The sequence below is a fragment of the Chelmon rostratus genome, chromosome 10, assembly GCF_017976325.1.
Source record: "Chelmon rostratus isolate fCheRos1 chromosome 10, fCheRos1.pri, whole genome shotgun sequence".
NCBI classification, from domain to species: domain Eukaryota; kingdom Metazoa; phylum Chordata; class Actinopteri; order Chaetodontiformes; family Chaetodontidae; genus Chelmon; species Chelmon rostratus.
In genome coordinates this window covers 13,221,906-13,244,190 of record NC_055667.1, presented here as the reverse complement: position 1 = coordinate 13,244,190, position 22,285 = coordinate 13,221,906, and the positions used below count along the sequence as shown (strand labels likewise).

General features: G+C 42.0%; 1 protein-coding gene across 2 annotated transcripts in view; it reads right to left on the bottom strand.

The window, feature by feature from the left end:
• sema3bl (sema domain, immunoglobulin domain (Ig), short basic domain, secreted, (semaphorin) 3bl) overlaps positions 1-22,285 on the bottom strand; it is a 62,102-nt gene that overhangs the window by 5,951 nt on the left and 33,866 nt on the right. For both annotated transcript variants that reach the window (XM_041945262.1, XM_041945263.1), the window contains exons 5-14: positions 13,830-13,920; positions 11,413-11,529; positions 10,892-11,034; positions 9,124-9,238; positions 8,934-9,003; positions 8,251-8,395; positions 2,239-2,470; positions 2,057-2,148; positions 1,754-1,795; positions 1,416-1,641 (exon numbers count right to left, since the gene is read on the bottom strand). In XM_041945262.1, coding sequence (XP_041801196.1) covers positions 1,416-1,641; positions 1,754-1,795; positions 2,057-2,148; positions 2,239-2,470; positions 8,251-8,395; positions 8,934-9,003; positions 9,124-9,238; positions 10,892-11,034; positions 11,413-11,529; positions 13,830-13,920 — 1,273 coding nt within the window. The remainder of the gene's footprint in view (positions 1-1,415; positions 1,642-1,753; positions 1,796-2,056; positions 2,149-2,238; positions 2,471-8,250; positions 8,396-8,933; positions 9,004-9,123; positions 9,239-10,891; positions 11,035-11,412; positions 11,530-13,829; positions 13,921-22,285) is intronic.

The window sequence follows — 22,285 nt, the reverse complement described above, 5'->3', positions numbered from 1 at the left end:
CTCCACATCCTCTTCATCCATCTTCTCCCACTCATTTGTCTTTCTACTTTTTGTTTGCTTTAGCTTTTCTTATGATCGCTGCTGACTGATTGACAGTTTGGGCTGTCAATCTATAAACTCTTCCTTTGCTCCTTCTCCCTCCCACGCACACATCAGCTGTCTTCATATTCTCTTACAAAGGTTGTTCGAGATCGATGATGGAAAAAAAAATATGGAGATGTATTTATAACATGTCTGAGTGCACATTTCTCATCTCCCATTAACACATATGTCTCAAAAGCCAACACGTAGTAGACGTTGTGCCATGCATGTGCTGACTGTGTGAGGTGTAAGCATACATGTGTTGTGGAGGACTTAACATGTATTTTCTGGCTAATATACTGTACAACATCTGTCTCACACAGCTTGGATGAACTGACAGACTCTGCACAAATCTGATGTCTCACATAAACACTCCCAGGCTTCCATCCTGAGAAAGAGGCACAGAGAAATACACTGACCCTTACAGACACAAACACATTCGTACAGTCTTTAGTCAAACACGGGTTGGCACATGTCCCATAGCATCTTCCCCTGGACCTCAGGTGTTTACAGACTCGTGTACAGTGTACACAAGAGTGCAGCCTCAATGGTCTTCTTCCTATCCACAGCTAAATAGTTTAGAGTGTGTAAGGAGAGCACCGCCCTTGTCTAGACCATACAAGATGTAATGCTTATCTTCAGAGTCCTGGGAGGATTGTGGAAACACTTTGCTTACAGATACAAGTTTAGAACATGACCTTAAAACCAGGACAACTCAGTGAACCTTTATAAAAAGCATGGAACAATATGCACTGATTGTGATTATCCGTCATCCAGGTGATGGTATGTTTTAGTCAAAAGTTTGTTGTTTGTTTACTTGGATCACTGAATAACTTGCTCATAATTCAGCTTTCCTTTTTTCTTTCTTAGCTTCCCTTTCTGCTTTTAAATGGTGGAGCAGATGGAGCATCCATCTAATTTGTCTCTAATATTAAGAAATGGGCTAATTCACATTCATTCTTGCTAAAAGTTGTATAAGATCATGATTACTCTCATATTTTTATGGTAAAAATTAACATACATCTAGTGGGTAGTTAGCTTAGCTTAGCATAAAGGCTGTAAGTAGGGGGCAACAGCTAGCCTGGCTCTGTCCAACGGGGACAAAATCTGCCTGTCAGTGCGTCTAAATTAAAGCATTAGATGTAGATGTTGTTAGTGTTTGGTACCTCTGTGTTTGTTTTTTTTCTCGATATTTTTTGGTGTTATTGATATTATATTGATATTATTTTTTGTTGTTGTGTTAATGAGGACCCCGGGACAACTAGCAACCAGTTTGTGGAAGCTAACAGGGATCCATCAAAGAATAAAGAAATACTGTAGGTGGTCACACTAACCGCTCAAATTCTGATCCATACACTGCAGCACGGGGTTTCCATGCCTGATGTCCTGCCTGCGGTAGCGGCGTTTGCTGTTGGGCACATATCGTGCGCACAGCGATCCATCCCAGGCGCAGTAAGGGTCTCTGGCCAGGCAGCACTCAGCGCAGGCTTTCCCATAAGTCTCACAGCGATGCAGCTTCACCTGGGCCACACCTGCTGGAGAGCCCACATACAGGGCTTGCTGTTTAAAATGATGGAGAAAAAACGGGAGTGAGGCATGATGAAGATAACAGCTGGTTTAGGTTTCACAGACGTGAGCATTAATGTTAGTAATTACAGTCATATCAGCTTACCCTTTTCACGGATATGTCCATTGATGTAATTGGAGTTGGCACCTGCAGTAATGAAAATAATTGACCTCAGATATTTCACAGAGTGGGGAAAGGCTTACAGTAAGAACATGTGGTTGAGAGGACATAAAAGAAATGAATAATTCTCTAAAAATTAAGAAGAAATAAATGTAATTAGGTTTTGTGGGTCCTCATCTGTCGACTACAAAGGCTGCTGAGAGATGCAGTCATCAAATATCAATACTTGGGGTGGAAGCAGAGAGAAAAGGAGATGATTATTGAGACACCTGATGGAGTAAAACTCACTTTAAAGACTTGCAGCTCCTCCAGTGTGACCTCCTCTGTCTCCAGGCTGTTTCCACTGTGCAAAGCAATGACCTTCAATACTGTTCCGACGTCTGAAAAACAAGTAAACACATAAGTGATGAGGTTAGAGAACCGGATCAGAACGTCTACATCTTATCCCAGACTCTTCTTTTCACACTTACCTGTGCCGATGAACATGACATCATACTGCCCGTCCTCTGCCTCGACCCGGTCCACTACAATTTGTCTCAGCCTGTAAGGAGTGTTGGCTTTTACAAGCACAGGTTGGCGCAGGGCGGGATACACCGGTCGCCACATCAACGGGTGGTTGCGAGCAAACTGCAGCACTGAATCGGGGAAGTCCTTTGTGCTGCCAAACTCTCTGCCTGGCTGGTTGGTGATTTTACTCGGGCACTGGAGAGGTGGAGACAGGGATGAGAAAGATGTGGAGAACCAAAGGAAAAGAGGAATGGTATTAAAACAGAACTATTTTGGTAAAATCTGCAGCTCGCTCACTGATGATGCTACACTGGAAGAGAAAAAAATGGATGAAGGCTGGGATAGACAAAGGAGAGTTTAATTCACAATTTTCCACTTTAAATCTACATTCCCACCATTTTCCACCGCTGGAGGTGCACTTTTATTTAAAAGAATTGTGGCCTAATTATGGTCTTAAAGTCTTCTCAAAGAACCCTCATTAGCAGTTTTATGGTGCCTGAAAACTTTGGAGGAAAGTTCAAAACTGCTGTTGTAAAGTTATGTCTTTGGAAACAGCTCTATGGAAGCAGAGTTTGTTTTCAGTTAAAAAATCCTCCCATTTGTGTCACTGTAGTAATGAAGAAATTAATATGCTGGTACTTGGCCGAGATACTGTGCAACTCAAATAATTAAGAGGGTTGAACTCTGTCCAAATAAAGGCATTTATGTGAACCATATGACCTTCGGGTTTGCTCATGATTCAGATCAGCAATTCTTTGCAAAGGAGCCAAAGTCTTTGTCACGAACTGCTGCTTTTTGGATTCCTCACTGCAACTGTTTTTCACATGTTTGACGCAGCTCTGGGTAAAAAACATCAGCGGTTCTGTTCAGAGGTCGGATGTCTCTGTTGGTGGCCACAACCACCATGAGTGATGACTTATTTGTCTGGTCCTACATTGAAAGCAGATTTACCCTCTACAGAAAACTGCTACTTCATTCATGGTTCTTCGAAGCTCTTCCTGTCACAATTAAAGGATGGTGTAATCTGCAATTAAGATCAATGACTGCTGTGATGGAGAGAGAAGGGTGGCCTTCATCTTTACAGAGCTCCTGCCGTGCTTCAAAAGAGTCTTATTTGACCGAAGGACACAAAACGGAACAATGAAATTGATGCATTTGGGGTTGGTTTCAAGAGCGTCACTCAGGAGCATGCCGAGGAGCTGCAAGATCAGCAGATACTCTGTGGTGGATGAAGACTTTACACATACAAAACACAAGTAATGAGAGCACAGAGAAACATATTTCTCTGAGATAACCTGAGAGCCAAGAAGCAAACAAACTGACAAACTGATCATGTCATGAAGGGGGAGGTTGGATGAGAGAAGCTCCATCAGTAAAGAAAACTAAACCCGCAGCACTGACCGACTAAAATGAAAGCATATGTCAAAGTCATGAGGCTGACAACTTCGCCAGATATCATAAATGAAGGCTGAGCAAAGGGTAGAACTGAGCTGAGATGGAGCCTCGTATGCAGACGAGACTCTTGAGAGAGCAGTTAGTCTCTTGAACATTTTGTATCTGTATAAATCTCATCGCCTGATATTGCTATTCCAGACTGTGCTTCCATCTGGTAGAAATATTGTTACGCCTGCTTATCACAACAGTAACTGATCCACACAATAGCCCTGTAATGGTCTGGATACAATTTCAGTAAGGGGATCTGAACTGTGCAGGGACTTTAGACTCAAAATGCACAAGCTATTGATGTATAATGGTACGTTCCTCTGAGTACGGTTCACTAAATGGCATCAATCATAATGTATTCCAGAAGGTGTGGAATGTATCCGCAAAACCGAGCTCAGCTCTCCAACTCGCTGACTTCAGATGCAAATGTATGAATTTGTTTACAAGAAGTAGCACATGAATTGTGATGTTTGTGTATGATTCAAAACGGGGTCCAAGCAAACCTTTCCAGCAGTGCTTCCCACTCTGTGGTTAAGGTGTTTCATCAACTCACACACTGCTGCAGCTCCCTGATATGTCAGTCTGTTTTCAAAATGATCCTCATCCGTTTGCGGAGCACATGAAACCTGAACTGGAACAACTCCAATATTTATTGTCAACTCGTCCAAACTTTGCTGCAGCAGGTCGACTGCTTTCAATCTCCAACTGAGAGCCAAGTGAGACTAAACGAGGGAGAGAAAACTTGGGCACATTTGGCAGACGTCTATTCGTGTTGATTACTGCTGTGTACGTGTGTGTGTTCGTATGTATGAGCGCTGAGCACAGCATGCTCTGGAAATTCATCCATTATAACAAACAGACCCCGCAAAGGAAGAGCCATATTAGCTGAGGCTCAAATCCTGGAAAATTGCTGTCCCCTGGTACTTTCTGGTTGTGGTTTAACTCTTCTGCCATCTGCCAAAAAGATGCTTGAGATCCCCAAATATAGGTTCAATCATATCTTTGTGATATGATGATATATATTGTGTGTCAATGGAAAAACATGTATTGTTTCATATCATGCTCTGTTGTTTATTTTGTTGTCTTTCCTCATTTGGATGACGCTTTGCGTTTGTCGACACAGCACGAATGCAGGCAGCTAGTTTTCATGAAGGCAACACAAACAGAAGAGTGTGAATGTGACACAGAACGGGTCACTGTGAACAAGAGAAGGACTCCGACCAGTCAGGACAAGATGAGGAGATCGTGCCGAGCAGAGGGGATACTTCTGTTGCATGGACATGGTTTGGGTATGAAAAGTCTGGAATGGACCAGAAAATCATATTGATCTGTGGCAAATTAAGCTGCAGATCAGTCCCAACACACCTGAGAGAAGTTTGCCTTCAGGCCTTTCTGCCAAAAAGCCTTTATGAAGTCAGGTGATGTAGCATAAAGAGCAACAAAAATACCAGAGGGAGGAGGTCAGGTTGAATGGATGAGTCAAACACAGGACTTTCACCCAGCAGACCGCAGTTTGTGTCCCATGTGAAACCAAAAGTCAACACGGACTTATTACTTTACCCCAAACCACGATCTTTTCATAAACCTAACCCAGTAAAGTTGATGCCAAAACCAAACCAAGCAGCTTTGGTGCCTAAACACAGCCGGACTCCGACCGTTTCACAACACTGACCACGTGTTAGAAAGGCTTTCTGGCAGAGAGACCTGAAGGCAAACTTCTTCCATGTGCAGTCCCCACAGCACACCCAAACACCACTAACCTCTTACTATTCACAGGAAATGTGTTCTATCTTGATATGCGTCGTTATCGGGATATAAAATTATGACTCTATAAGGTTTGTTTGCTAGTTTGAACAAAACAGATTTTTTTTTTTAATTTTTGGTAAGTCTTTGTAATACAACCCACAATTTACAGTGCAATTTCATTGTGAAGCCAGTTTAAAATAGCACTGGAGCTGCTGCTTGAACATTTAAAATACTGGAAATCACAGTGTAAATGTATTGCGATATCAATGTCGCAACCTTTTGAAAGACAATAAAATGTGGGTTATTTAGAATTGTTCTTGTCATTGCTGAAGAGAGACAGAAATTACACTACGAAGATAAAAAAAATACCTAAACTGATCAAAATTACTAAAATAGATCTCACATCAAGTCCTGGAGGAGGAGAAGTCTACAATCTCACCTTAATCTCACATATAGGTAAGTTAGCGTAAGCCTCTGTTTGATGTAAGAACACTCATATCCTACAAGGTCCAATGGCAAAAGTTGAAAACTTAAACAAATAGGCCTGGAAATACAAGTTCTGACTCAAACAGGTGAATAAAAAAAACAGCTGAAAGATATTTGAATTCAACATTTAATGCCTTTATGATAAAAACCAGCACTTAAATCCAATCTAAACTGACGGTGCAGATAAATATGCAGATGATGATGATGATGATGGGTGATGATGATGATAACCGAGGAAGCAGGATGATATATAGCAGGGTAGATTTAAAGCAGGCTACAAAAGGGATTTTCATGTCGTAAATCAATCCAGCAGAAACAGCCAGGTTAATGAAATGCTGCAGAGATCGTCAAGGATGAAATATGTGTTGTAGCAACACAAAAGCTCAATATTTGAGTATCCAACATGAGGCTTTTATGATGACAGTGGATGTCGGTGTGGACAACAGAGACATGCAAACAAATACCTCACAAAGTAAATGAAGCGTAATACCAAGTTTCAGGTAAGATTACCACTAAAGCTCTGCTAAATCTGCAATAAATACACTATCCCATGATATCCTCTATAACAGAATGAGTTCTGACACACATTAAACAATGTGCAGTGATATTTCAATCCAAGATAAACATCCAGGGAGGATAAATCCACCAAATCTCTCTCAACTGAGCTCTTTCATAAGGGAAACTGAACTTGCGTGAGTTTTGACAGGTGAATCAGGAGGCACGATGGATATTACACACTGTATCACTTAAATCTGTTACAGTGAAAAGTCCAGGAGAATAAAATGGACTTTAATGTTCTGTCTGGCGCAGGTGAGACAGAAAAATCCAGGTCATCATCATGCTGAATGTTTCAAGGAGAAAGAAGCAAAAATCGAATGCTCAGTCTTCACTCCACTCTCCTCCTCTTCTTTCCGTCTTTGCCTCTTCATCGACCTCCCCTGAGTCATCACCTTTTTCCCTGTTTCCTCTCCTCTTCCACTTCCCTCTTCCCTCTCTCTTACACTCTCACTTTCAGGCCAAAGCATTCCTGTTAATCAGAGAGTCAGTGGAGTGAAACCACAGAGATGTCTGCTCTGTTCTCACGTTATTCATATTCCTCCTGCCTCAATACGCTCTCCTTCACTCGAGTAATGAGGTGGAATCACACGTGTGTGTGTGTGTGTGTGTTGCCTCCACGCGTGTGTTTGTGTATGTAGGGAGTCTGAATTACAGTGATGTGGTAGAGAGAACACGACAGGGCTCCACCGAGAGTCAGGAAGTAAACCAGGAGAAGGGTCTGCACTGTATACAGTAACCACAGCTGCACTAGCACACACGGTAGGTTACTACTACTTACTCCTTTCCAGTTCTTTCCCCTCTCTGGTCTAGCACAAACCACTTTGCCTAAGAGTTGCATTTGAACACAACTCTATTACAATAGCTAAATATGTTTTGGGGAAAAATGCAGTGCCAGCCACAAAACGCCTGTAAAAAATCAACTGAGTCATCGGACTCAAGGTCAGTTCTAACTGTTGAGAGAAATAGTACAGCTAGTACAGCTACAATCACCAATAAGAATGATCCACTGACTCTAGAATCAATTAATAATTTTCAATAGATTCTGATGTGCTTTAAGTGGTGGCATGGTAGTGTTTATTAGTTGTTACTTGAAACTAAAGTATTCTAATACAACAGCCCTGCAATAAAACCTTAATCTTAATGAAGGTTATGATGTACCGTTGTTTTTTAAAAATGTTTTAGACAGTTGTTGATTCAACTGTATGATCTTTTTGGAGGGTGTCATTCATGCTGCTGCTGCTGTGTTTTAAAAATTAGCTCGAGCCTTTCTGTAGTCCAACAAAAATAGCACTGCAGTGTTTGAAATGAATGCATTCATCACTTTCTCACTCAGTTTGATGTATAAATCCTCTAACGTTTGGATGTTTTTCAAGCACAGATGGACGTTAGCTTTTTGCCACATTTTACATTTTTTTTTATCTATGATGCAATTATTTAATGTTTGTCTTGAATCAATTACAACAGTGAAAGAGAAAAGTCTGGACAACATGTAGTTCACACTGTTCATGCAATTTACCAGCTTGTTTACAGGACTGGGATCAGCAGAGAAAGAATCCATGTAAATCTGTGTGTCATCAGCATATGATGGGTGGGACATCTTATAATGTTGCCAAGCAGAAGCTTGTATTGTGGGAAATATTGCGGTCATGCTAAGTACAGTCTGGTAAAGTGACAGTTGAGGTTGGGCAACTCCATCATTTGAGTAAATGTAGGGTGAGAGATGATATACTGACTCAACTCACCACGCCTGGTCTTGGATATGGGACCCTGCCTTCATAGGCCCCCCACTGGTAGTCGGGACCCTCTTTATGAGCAAAGGGCCCGTTGAAGGCTTCTCTGATGTCAGCCATACGGTAAACACACACAGCAAAGCCCTGGAACACATTACTGTGGAGGAGAAAGGGTGAAAATGCAGTTCAACATGTCCACAAAGAACTTAGATTAGATTAAATATATGACAAGAAACATAAACTTGTAAGAAAAAAAAAGAAAATGAAATATACAACAACAATATTATTGGATGTAATTCAATCAAGTCAAAACATTTAAACATCACAACTTGAGTAACTTAATAATTGAAAGATAAGTAATTTGAACTGCATATTACAACTGCATCACTGCAGAAAGGTGATGCACATTTTTAGCTGCTGTGAGGTTGCTCTTTAAGTATGTGATAGTGCAGAAGCCTCTGATGCAGTAATTTCACCATACACCTTAATAAATAACAAATATTCAATCATTAAGGCTTCAGCTGCTCTATAACTCAGGATGGTACGTTTCAACCTTCCAGCGGTACGAATCATTATGGCATACACTGCCTTTAAATCAAGGAAAAACACAGCTGAGCAATTATTTTGTTTCCATGAAATGCAAGGTAGATAATATTTAGGTATGATAACACATGTGACGCCTCATGGTTACTCACCTGATGGTGCTGAAGATCGCATAGATGTCTGGGTTCCTTTCATCCTTGGTCCTCAGCAGGAAAACATCCTCTGTTTGACATAAGAAGATAATGTTACTTAGTATGTGTGTGGAAGAATTTAAGTGAAAGAGGACAACTGTGTGCATGTGTAAAAGCAAAGCTTAGGAAAAAAGGTTTATGTGGATCTTACCCAGTTGGTTGAAGTGTGTGTCGATGCCATGAGGTCCTGGTACAGAGCAGACCAGTCTGGCTTTGATGAAGGTACTCCATTTGTTCACCAGCACTCTCTGGCCTCCAACATCATTCTGGCAGAACAGACAGAAATACAGTACACACGGTCATAAAACACAGCTGCATTTTCATTTACAAATACACAGCTTCGTTGTTTTGGCTCTCTACTTCAGCACACTAGATTTGGATTGAAACAGTCTGAGGTTAAAACTGTTTTAATGGTATTTAAAGTGGGTGAAATTTAAGAAGTTCATTTAAACTTAACTTAAATTCAAAGATAAAGGCAATTGAGGAGTTTTCTTTGAGGCAACAGTGATAATCTGTCACATGGTCTCCATCCAACCAACCAGTTTTTCTGCTGAAAACCAGAGTCAGTGCAAAAACTCCCAGAAACAAACAGAATATCTGTGGATGTGGATAGTGTATCTCCAGATTAAATCTTAAAGTCTTAAAGTCAGGATTAAAGTCAGCACTTTCTCATCGTGGTAACTGTTTCGTTTCAAATCCAATGTGCTGGAGTACAACACACTTATAATAATATAATAATAAGTGGTAATTGGCTTCTTGGCAAGATGCACCACACAGCAAGCCATGACAACTATTAACATTTGCCCAAGGGAGAAAAAGACGGCTGAAGAGGAGATAAAATGTGCATGGAGGAAAAGAAGGAGAGGCAGATGGAGAGAAAGAGGAGTAGGAGAGAGGAGGATGGAAAAGACGAAAAAAGTTACAATTTGAGGGTTTGGGTTGGATTTTGTCTGAGAAGTTTGTGCAGACACAGTTGGACAGTGTCTGAGGAATTCCTGCAGCTGTGTGTATTTGCGTGCATTCTGCTGCGCATACCTGTATATGCGTGTGGTGTGCACAGCCCATATGTGGTTTTATAAGACAAATCAATGCGTGAAAGTATGTGAGAGAGCGAGCAGAGCCGATGGGGATCACAGCTGGGCAATTTGACAGCTGTGTGTGTTTTGGAAGGAGAAAGGATTCATATGATTGTGAATATCATGATGCCTTCACAGCCCTTCGGGGAGAACTAAATATTTGATTGCCCTAAAAGATATTTTCACTAGAAACTAGCGCAAAAGGAGGATAAACCCATAAAACCTCAACCTCTTGTCCTGGGAAGTTAATCCTGCAGATATTTGTACGGGACCATGTAGAAAAAGACGCCTCTTTCTAGCTAACTTTTTCTCCATATTTGTCTTCTCTTAATAACGTTTTTTTTTTTTTCCAGCGGGAGTGTGAATCTATACATCAAGCCGAAAGGCCTCAAAATTTAAGACCCATAACGGATCCTCCAGAAAACATGAAAGCCCACGAGGACTGGTGGACTCTCCCAGATCACAACTCCACAACCTCTTCCTCAAGTGAAACACCCCTGCAGATGTCTCATTCCTGGGACTGGATATTTATACGGCCATGAGGAAGCGCATTGTGCAGCTCATCTGACCATCTGGCTTTGCTCATCTCCACCTGCCAACAGAAAATCTCTCGGTCTCACTGGGTGCATCTGTATCTCACTGGTGTCTCTGGATTATCCTGTAGTGAGTGGGACATTGTTTCTGGACATAATTTCATATGTCATTTTTCAGTTCTTTGAGCACCACTAAAATTCACCTCCACTGGAATGGACTCATTGTAGACACAGTGACAGATATCTCAAGACCTCAGCGAGTTATTTAAAATAAGACATCTCCACGCAGACAGTTTCTAAAGTAACTCACCGCACACACTCGTCCGACCCGTGTGTGTATGGCCCCCTCCCTGTCCCCTGCGTCCGTGGCCTTCTCAGTGAAAAAGAAGTACACTTTATCGTTGTCTCTGTCGTCGTTGTCTGGGATGAGATGGGCGGCGATGAACTTCGGGTCTGCAGAGGGCGATGTAAAGATGGAGAGACGTGGATGTCAACATGCCAGACAGCATAGCATCAAAAAGATTGGCAGTCTTTCTTATAGCTGAGCCCTTCTTACTGCATGACACTGCTTGATGTGCACTGATGAGGACTGCCATCATCATATTTACTCCTCTCAGCAAAGGAACTTGGAGAATGTTAGTTTTGTTTTGTGCCGTAAATCAGTCCAGAAGATTTTTCCTGCAAAATGTGGCCCTCATGACGATAGCAAATGTGTTTGATTTGCTTCATCTTATATTATTAATTGAAAGTCACTGGTAAAATGGACCTGATCGTTCTTTTCACTTTTGATCGAATGCACAATAACAGGTTGATAAAACAGCGAAACATTACCGTGGAGAAGTTTCTGGTCAGTCTCTGTCCTCATGGTGGAGCGACCTCCCATACTTCTGAAGATCACAGAGTCTCTGCCCAGGAAATCTGCCGTCAGTCCTGTATACAGCTCCCCACCTACAGAGAGGCAGGAAGAGAGAGAATACATTTAGAAGAGAGACAGAGAGGAGAGGAGGGTAAGAGCGAGAAGAGCGGAAGGGATTGAATAAAAAGGTTATAAGAATGCAACGGCAGCAATAAAGGAAAAGAGATTAGAGAAAATAAAAAAGGTTGGTAGAGAACAACAATAAGGAAATCATGGGTGACAGAGAAAAATGTTGCGGTTCAAGCAAGCGAGGCAGAGAAAGTGAAGGAAAGAAGAAATCGAACAAATCCAATCAAGAACGCATTGGGAGAGTAATCTAAAACCCAAACTCAAACATGCTTTGTGCAGTACGTTCTCCACTGAGACCGAGACCATCGGCATGGACTCACTTTAAATTTCAACAAGTCAGGAAATTTATTTTCTTGCAAATAGAAATAAAATATTTCCTGCAGCACGTCAGTATATGTAGCCTGGAAAAAGCCTTAGCAGCCCAGGTTATCTGTCATTCGTCGAGACAGGAAGCTCAGCGAGCCTGGAAACAGCGCAGGACACAAAACACTATGATAACTTTTGGATAATGAAGAATCATGAAAGATGGTTTTTCAGAATAATCCGATTTGCTGTTACAGACACAACTGTTTTTAATATTTTCCAGCATAGTGGCCAATGTAGGCATGGAACCTGATCACAGACTGTTTCAGAAATCTCATGAGTTTAAATTATATATATTGTATATTATATTATTTGGCTGCAATAATTATATTAGAAATACACACACACACACACACACCCTGCTTTACCACACAAACAGACTCAAACACACATACAGTCAATTCAAAGTCGTTTTCACTGAAGCAAACATGAGCAGACACTCGCAGATGCAGTAAGTGGTGAACGCCTGTGGAGCTTTGTCTATTTTCATCCTGACATTAAAGAGGGGAGAATTATTTTATTATTATTTTATTTATTATTTTAAAGCCTATTTTCCAGGCTGATGTAAGTCAATAAGTCAAGTCAATAAGAGCCCTTTTGCTTTTGGCGCATCATTGATCCCTGAAGAGTAAATCCACAGAGAGGTCAGCGGTCACAGAGACAGAACCGGAACCCTGAATATGGTATTCAGAAGACCGTCTTGTAACAGGAGCTTAAACTCCAGCTGCTGGTCTTCTTACACGACCCTGATGACCTCGAGGAAGCCAGCAGATCAGCTGAGTCGGTGTTCTCCACTGTCCCTATGTTGAAAGTGACATTTAGATTGGTGCAGGTGAACAACCCTTGAACAAATGACCATCCCCTGCCAGCACGTACAATTCAGTATCTCTTTCTATCTGTCAGTATCAGCAGCATCGTGTGTATTGTTCTGTATCTACGTGTCCACTGTGTATCTCTCCTGAGGTCCGGTCTGGCTCTAATTTAACGTTTTCCTGCCAGATACGGTGCATTGTGGGATAAATTCTGCTGCCGAAAGCACCCAGCTGCAGAGAGAGGAAGGTGGGAGAGAGAGATGCATACACACACACACACACACACACACACACACACACACACACACACACACACAACTCCAACTTCACTGGCTCCCAGGATTGTCTGTCACTGCTATAAATCAACATTATTTCAGGAACTAAATACCTAATGACATTCAGACAGAAACACCCAGAACTATTTCACCTCGTCAGCACAGCTCCAGAATGTGTGCGTGTGTGTGTGTGTGCGTGTGTGTCACAGAAGCAAAGAAGGTTTCTGTAGCTGCTGTCCTCAGGTTAGGGTTCGGGTTAGGGGCCATCATTTCAAACGATAACAGAGATCTGTGCAGAACAGTGAAATGTGCAGAAACAGACTATCTGTGTTTGGCTCTCTAAATGTGGCAGATCATGAATACCAAGCTAGAAAACTGACATCTTTGTCACAATTTGTGAAATTCATCCTATTGATTATCCATCCTCTGTAGATTTTGTTGTGTAGCAACAAAGCGACTGCAGCTTGCTTTTCATTGTGCAGCCCTGTGTTGTAGAGTGGAACATAAATGAACCTTAAAGACTTTGCCTGTAGGGATAAGAACAGAACACCCACCTGTTGACATCCTCAGTTTTTTCAGCATTTTTTGCCTTTAGAGGACTTCAGGAAACAAGAGAGGGGAGGTGGAGTTCAAAGGTCCCCAGCCAGAATCAAACTTTGGACATTGCAGTTATGTGACATGCACTTTAACCATTCGGCTACCACTGAACTTTCACTAAAATGTTCTTGATGTAAACCAGGTGAAGCTGGTCCCCAGGCCATATTAGCCCCATAAATCACTTGAGAAATACAGGCAAAACAACACGGGACGTACCACTGAAGGTGCTAGCGAAGGGGAGGCTGGGGTCATGTGGAACCTTCCCTCGTCCATTCTCCACATTCGTAGGGTCCATCGAGAACACATGCTGGGAGAGAAAAAGACACATGGAGAGTTTATTTTCAGCAGGTGGTCTGTCAGAGAATGTCAACTTGATGTTCGTCTCTCTAGAAACTTCAGAAAGTGCATCAGACTATGGACAAGAAATAAATAACCGTGTTATATTTCTCCATCAATCCTTCCATGTGGAGAATCTTTTCTACTTTATGAACTGGGTCTGCCCACTGGAGCACCTGAGATTAATTATCTCACAATCTGCTCGACGGACCAACCAAGAGCTTTTATAAGGGGTTAACTGCAGGGACTGAAAGGCCACTCTTCAGCTTTTCTGTCCTGTTGTTCACATAAAGAAGCGGGACAGGAGCTGTTTTCAGTTTCAGCCTGTGTTTCACATTTATTTGTCCTCCCACTGAACTCTGCATCAGTCTGGGAACTACAGACGCTGTCTGAGAAACGAGGAAATGCAGGATCAGTGTTGTTGCCAGAGTTCAGACAAGTTTCCCACCCAGTTCCCAGCGCAGAGCAACCCTGAGAGCTGAGCTCTGCACCGAGGAGCCATCAGGGTAACAAAGCAAAACAAAGTACATCACACTGTTATCAAATCAAAACTACAGTTATAATCCAAACTTTACCAACAGAAAAAAGACTTTTGACAGTTCGTATGAGAACAGGTTCCCTGACACTCAAGAAAACTCAATCAACAGATAATGTGCAGTAACTGACCACGTAAATATATCAAATCATGGCCCGGCACAGGACGGCAATACTCTGTTCATGAAACCCCTTTCATTTGCTGTGAGTAACAACAATAGACTGTTGAGTAAAATACAAGAACTGAGCGGTCAGTTGCCTTTTCAACAGCCCTGATTCCAGCATAAACAGTATAAACACATATATAAACACATATATAAAACAGAATGCAATCATTCACAGATGAACTGTGTGCGGTTTTACAAAGTGTTCCTGAGCCCATGTAGTAACATCCTTTATACAGTCATGTGATCACAAAGTGGTGAACCTCGCTCCATCCTTGCTTGTGAACGTCTGAGCCTTGCCAGGATGCTCCTTTCATACCCAATCATGATACTATCACCTGTCACCAATCAACCTGTTTACCTGTGGAATGATCCAAACAGGTGTTTTTCCCAGTCTTTTGTTGCTCCTGTCCCAGCGTTTGAGATGTGAGATATGTTTCTGTGTCAAATTCAGAACAAGCAGATATTTGCAAAAATCAATAAAGCTGAAGAGGTAAAACACTAAATATACTGTCGCTGTGCTCTTGGGTAGGTGTCTGAAATGATTATTATTATCACATTCTTTTTTTTTCATGTTTTACACAGAATAAAATCTGAATCTGGGTTGTACTTTTGGGAGTGAAAATGCTGCCAGAAAGAAAAGTTAAAAAAAGCATTTCAAGGCTCGTCATTTTACATCAGATTTTTTCTTTTTTCTGACTCCAGCGGTGAGGACGTCAGGAAAGAATTAAAATAACAGATTGGTACTAATTTAAAAGTTAGTCAAATTACAGGCCACATCCTTGGATTGTGTGATTTGTCGGGTCAACACAGGGTCACTGTGGACAAAGGCCCTTTTGTTTTCAGCCTTTCTACTCCCGCTTAAATGACATCGGCGTACCAGCCTGTCTCTGAGCAGCCTGGCTGAGATCAATGCGACTTTCAAGGATAAAAGCAGAATGGAAGGCGACAGGACCTACAGTAAATCCTTGTGTTTGATTCAAGTCCATATTACTGATTTAGATGTCCTTAGAGTGAACTCAGTGTATGCAGGAGTCTCTGTTCCTCTAATAGACAATGGAGTATTGTTACTGGGAGGGTGAGTCTTCGACTGCACGGAGATCACATGGGAGATGATGACATTGAAGTCAGCGGGACAGAAATAGTGTAAGAAACACAGTGGACAATGCACTCACCCACGCACATTAAGTTTTGTACGTGCACCAACACGTACTCACTCATACAATAATACGTGCTGAGCAACATGAACGCAGCAAATTGCTACTGTCTGAAACACACCAAAAGATAATACATGCACTGTCTTATCCTGCATGACTCAAGAAATTAGCAGAGACAGTTCATTTCTTCTTTGATCCGCATGTAGCTTTTCAGTTCACAAAGAGGTTTGAATGAGTTTTACAGCTGTCAAAGTGAACATGTGCATCTCAGCAGCATGAGGGTCTGAGATTATGACAGATATTCAACAAGTGCTCTGAGTCTTGTCTTTTACAAGTCTGTGTGGTATGATTATTGATTAATTTGTCTTAAAGTCGTACCACAAAAACACAGACATAATACAAATGACACAATAAAAATGCTGGTGTTAGCATATGCTGCATACATCATGTTGTTTGTTCACATTGTCACTTGGTGAACCTTTTCCCCCCTTTCTTCTGTCTAACCCGTCGCTTTGACTCTCTCTCTAACTGCTTGTCTCCATCTGCTTTCTGCTCTCCATCTCTTTCACTGTCAGCTCAGTCATTAGTCTTCTTTATCCTTTCAGCACCTCTTCACTCTCTTGTTGCTATAGTTAACGTCAGTGCATGTCTGTATTCCCTATCAGAGTGTGTGTGTGTGCATGTGATCTGAGTGTATTGCCGTTTTTTTTTACACATATTTGTGCATCTTATATGTGCAGAAGAGGGTTGTTTGTGTTGTGTGTCTGTGTGTGCGTGTGTGTCTATGTAATCTCATTACTTTTTTTTTTTTTTATGAATGGTGCAGCTGCCTGTGCAGCTGATTGGACTGTCAGAGTCCCTTTGGCCAAACTCTGCCAAGACAAATACACAGCAGTGCTGTGATACAGAGAGAGACATCCAGGCCACTTTGTACTCAGCTATGCCAAGCAAAATACACCAGGACCCCCACTACAAACCCACTGAGACAAGTGACTGCTGACACACGCACACTTGTGTGATTTAACAATCTCGACTCTAAATCAGCTGACTTGAAGAGAGACTGTGAATTTTAAAAGATGAAATAGCACACATTCCTCTCAAAAATGAAAAATTAGAAGTTGTTAGTGATGAAACACCCTTTCTCAATGTAATACACTCTTTTTTTTCTGCTACAGCCTATTTGGTCTGGTATGAGCACGAGCTTATTTACTAGCCTTTATTTTTTGTAGTTTTAACTTTTAGCATTATCCTGTAATTGTAATTTCTGGCCACAGTGGTCACTGTTCTGTAAAGTTCTGTAGTTTCTCTCTGAAACTGCAAAAACAGTTATGAAACAATAGTGGATGTTTTTGGCATCACTTTCTAAGAATCAGAGAGTTGGGTACAGGCTAAGGGAAACCAAGAATTACCTTTAATGCCAACGTGACAGATGGTGACATATGTCGTTAATATGAGATTAATTGACATGTAACGTCTCACATGGGACGTTATTTTGACCGAGGTGCAGAACAGAATTGTCTTTGTGAGGCCATTTGGCCGTCATTAACTCAAGAAACAAAGAACACAGTGAATGTAGGAGTGACAGAAAGGAGAAAAGGCTCGACTTTCAGTTTTAATCACATCATACCACCCAGTTGCAGAACAGCTCCTTGGCTGCTGTGTCTCTCCCTGTCCTATCCATCTTCCTCTCTCCTCCCGAGCTGAACAAAGCAGACGTGCAGCTTTTGTACTTCCAGCTCCTTGAGGCTCTCATCTGTTTCTCCATCTTCCTCCCCTCTTGTCCTCCCTTGCTGTTAATGTTTTGATGAAGTAGTGGTATGTGTGTATAAAATCATGCAAAAATGAACCAGGGTTGCCCTTTCAAATATGATCATTTGAAACATCTGTCAAAGGTCTGAGGTCTTATCTCTGAGTCCTAAAATGACCATTTTCAAATCTCCATGCTTTATTATCCACAGTTTTATACTGGATAAAACTAAAGCTACACATTTATCTAGTTGTTTGGTTTAAAAAATGTCTACAGTTTGGACTCACTTCAAGCATCTGAAATGCTGTTGTACTTGGCCTTTTGCTCACTGTCCAGTCAAATAATGGCTGTGCTCTCTCTCTCACCACTCAAGTCTCGCTGTAGTGAAAGCATGGGAAGCTCACTCTCTTAATTTCATCCTTGTTGAAAGATTGTAAAAGGCTGAAAGGACAGGAGATAAAGTAGAGAAAGTGGGCGAGACAGGACAGAGCTGATTAAGAGTTATGCTGATAATTACAGTACAGTAAAAACCGATGTGTAATGCCATGTAAAGGGCTAGAAAGTGAGCAAAACTGACAGTAAAGGCAGAAGCAGTAGAACAAGAGACTTCATTCATCTCCAGTTTGTGGGGCTTTGATCCAAAGGCAATATGTGTGGGAAAAATAAAACGGTGATTCATATGCAATTAATTTTTTATTATGCTTTCAATCTTTTTAGTCCACTTTTTATCCACATTAATGCTATTGGCCTCGCTGAAGAGCTTATTTTCCCCCTCCGGGCTTGAAAAATGTCCCACGTGTAGCTCTTACAAAGGTTTTCATGGAGGTCTGCCATCACGTTGAGAGGAAGCGAGTTACTCAGCGACTCATTTCATCAGAGCCACAAAGCAGAACCGTAAAGGAAAAGCGGGCTTTTACTGAAGAATGGAGCGCGTGGACTGCAGTCTGCAGCCTGGCTCTGCTGAGGAGGCCGGCCGGCTATATGCGCGTTGAATCTGCAAGCTGTTGTTAGGTGCATTTAAGTGTGTGTGTGTGTGTGTGTGTGTGCGTCTTTCTACACATTTGTTTCTATATATTTATATTTAGGTGTGAATGTGCATGTCTTTCGTCATGTTTCTGTGCGTTTCTGTCTGTGTCTCTGCATATTTATGTGTTCAAGTTTGTGTCATTTGTTTTCTTTGATTATGTGTATGTGCTTGTGTGCGGGGGTGTGCGTGTGTGTGTGTGGTCCGATCCTCTGTATGTCGTCACTATAACGTGGTGGTTTATTTTCACATCTACGACACCGCTTTAGGCAGCTGTGTCACTCACCATGGGGACTCCAGTTGGTGAATGTGTGTGTGTGAGTGTGTGTGTGTGTGTGTGTGTGTGTGTGTGTGTGTGCGTGAGAAAGAAGGAATGAGGCAGAAACGCACAGACGCAGATTACAGGTTCATATGTTTTAGGAACTAAAATGAACACTGTGTGCTGAGAAATAAATCTAAACATTGTTTCCATACATGAAAACAAGAAATACCTTTTTGGCAACAAACAGTCGGCAACACATTTGTTCAATAAACTATGACGTATTGTAAACTAGATGAAATGAAATCTTACTGCTCAACAAACCGTTCTGAAAAATCTCTGCTCTCGACGACCTCCCAGTAATATGAAAACCACTGACGCTCTTTCAGTCACGAGTGTACGTCAGCCGGTCGATGTGCTAGAGTATTGCTAAATGCATTTCTTTGTTTCCATCTGTGGATGAAAGCATGAAATACAGCGAGGATTAGCTGACACTAGAGAACAATAACAGCTTGTCCAATACTAATACATTTTCAAAACATTGCTTGGCAGTAACAGAGAATATTTCTTCACTTCAGCACAGCTGAAGTGAGATGAGCCTAAGTCATGCTGTATTTCATGCTACATTCAGGCGTGTTAGCGCAAAGTCTATTTGAAGAACGGGACAGAGATGGAGAGAGAAAGGGGGCGTAAAAGAGACAGAAAGAGACCATGGATGTCTGCCTCTAACTGAGATGAAACACCTCGAGGGTCAAAGGTCATCCCACCCAGAGTCCAGTCTGAGGCCTTGAGGCCTCCGTCCCCTCGAGAGGTCAGACAAACACATGGGTGAGTGTTCCCCGCCTGTCAACGATTGGTTAAATAAATGGACAGGCTCCCTGTGGTGTCGTCCATTCAGACAGACACTCTGACGAGCTGAAAGGACGCATTTGTGGTCTGAGTGATGGTGGGACACACCAGCAGGAGGACAACTGGTGTCTTCAAACCTGTCCTGTACCTGCACTGAACACTGAACCGTCACTACGTTACACTTCACTACACAGATTGATCAGTTCAAGTGCTTTGCTTAAATGTTCCCGGAGAGCAACTCCTGTGTTCCAGCAGATCTGAGGATAAATAAGTGACCTACTTTTCATAAGACGGCTTCTCAGAACCACCCTGCAACGATTCCGCTGATTTATTTTAGCATCTCCAGTTTTTGTTGTCATGTTCTCAACCATGCTGACCACTGTCTATTGTTACTGGGTCAAAGTTTTTAAGTGCGAGCAGAGATAGACGTTCGGTGTTTTTCATGATGTGCCATAAAACCCAGAGTCAAAAGACCACACTGAGGATGACACACTGAGCAGACGGCAGAAAATGGCATCAAGGAGAACACACACAGTGTGATGAGCACCTAAATCCACAAGAAAAAAAAAGAAAGAAGAAAAATGCTGAAGTGTACTTTCTGCACTTTATATGCACAGACAATCCATTACACATACACACACACACACTTGGCACTCTCCCACCCCTCTGTCTCCTTTCTCTCCCTTAGCTCATTGCCAACACTCAGCTTTCCTCTCTCCTCATGCCAGTTTGACCCCCTCCTGCTGGGAAAGGCAGGGCGGCGTGCTGGGCTGCCATCTGGAGGACCGCCACGAAACAGCGAAGTACGAGTCCGTCTTAATAGCTCCATTCATTGATTCTTGTCTTTCAAATTGCTCCAAGCGCGAGACTCTGCAGAGGGTCCCACTGAGCTGAGTGGCTGTGCAGAGAGCCCGCCTGTGCGGTTGAAAAGATGTATGGAGGGCGCAGAGCTGCGGCTGAGTGGCTCCACAGAAGGACTCATGGCAGAGCTGCCTGCTGAGGCTTAGCGTCGAACCCCGGGGATCTGAGCACAGAGCAGGGCCCGTCTGAGCTGTGTTTTTCTAAAAAGGATCTTGGCACCGACCGTATTTCTTCCATTAGCCTGGTTTCCTCCACAGGACTCCTTAGAGGCCACCCCATTGACTCCTTATCATCTCATATGTATGCTGCTTCATTCGCATATTGATACAGCGACATCCTGTCTCTGTACTGCAATAATAATACAGACTCTTCTTTATGGTTTGTTCATGTAAAAACTAGTTAGACAACCATTCATCATAAGTTTATTCAGACTTTAATCAAACTTTGTATTAACTGATCAGTTGAGTTTTACTTGATTTACTTAGTATCAATTTGTCTGTTTTAAACATAATGTATTTGATTTAAACATAAATCTAGTTGTAATCATAACCCACATGTGTTTGTATCTAATGTAATGTAAAATAATTTTTGATCATCAAATTTAGTTTTTAGACTCTTTTAGCCCATTGTTTGTGTTTCATGGTCTGCACGTTTTTTGTGCAGTCCTGTCTTCCAGCTTTCACCAAACCCCCAATGCACCACAAATCCACATGGTGGATTTATGCTGTATTGGTGTTTTTTAATGGTGTTTGCTTCCTGCAAACACAAGTTAACTGTGCACCTTATTTACTCAACACTAAAAGGCAGAGGCAAAGTAGGCAAATAGCTGGGGAACAAATGGAGCATTGAGCTGCTAAAGAGCCACATATTTTTGTCTCAGGAGTTGGTGGAGGCCAAACCAGAGCTAAAATGAGAGCGAATATTGGACTTACTGTGATTAGGTGGATGGACTCCAAATGAAAGATCATGTTTCTCTGTTTCCTGGATGTGTGAGAATGCAGCTGTTTGCTGACATTAGCCAATAATATATCCATACTGTAAAAGTAATTCTGCCCATACAGAAAGTTTAGTTCACACAACCCTCAGGGAAGTCATCCATGGAAACTGTTTGGAAAAGGGCAGGCAGTTTCATCAAATACTTGGCAGGTGATTGGATGAACCATTTGTCTGTCACTGTCTTTCACAGGCTAACATCAACCAGGCAGATCTAGAAACTGTATGAGACTGGGTAGTAGACTGAATCTCTTACCAAAGCCAGTCAGGACAAGAGCAAAAACATCTTTTCCATAGAGGAAACCCTTTAGTACCATTCTTTGCTCTTCTTGAATGAACAGATACTCTAATCCACCCTAAAACCCTGAACCACACCTGTCCGTAGCTGCCAGTTGTTCTTCATAGGACACTGAGTGTGGAACTTGGTTTGGAAAAATGCATAACTTGAAGCCTGGCAAGATGGATTCTCACATCGTGTGATTTTGCGTGAACTTGTGATCTCATGAATCCAGCTGCCCCACAAGGTAAGGGTTCATGTCCCATGTGAGACCAAAAGTCAACAATCTCCTCCTGAACATAATCAAGTGGTTTTAGAGCCTAAATCTAAGTTACAATTCAGCAAAAGTGACCGTTTCACATTCACCATGTGTTAGAAAACCTTTCAGGCTGGAAGGCTTTGCACATCTCACACACGCTTAAGGGTATCTTGTGAGTCAGTATGAGACGCTGAGTGTGCAAAGACATAAAG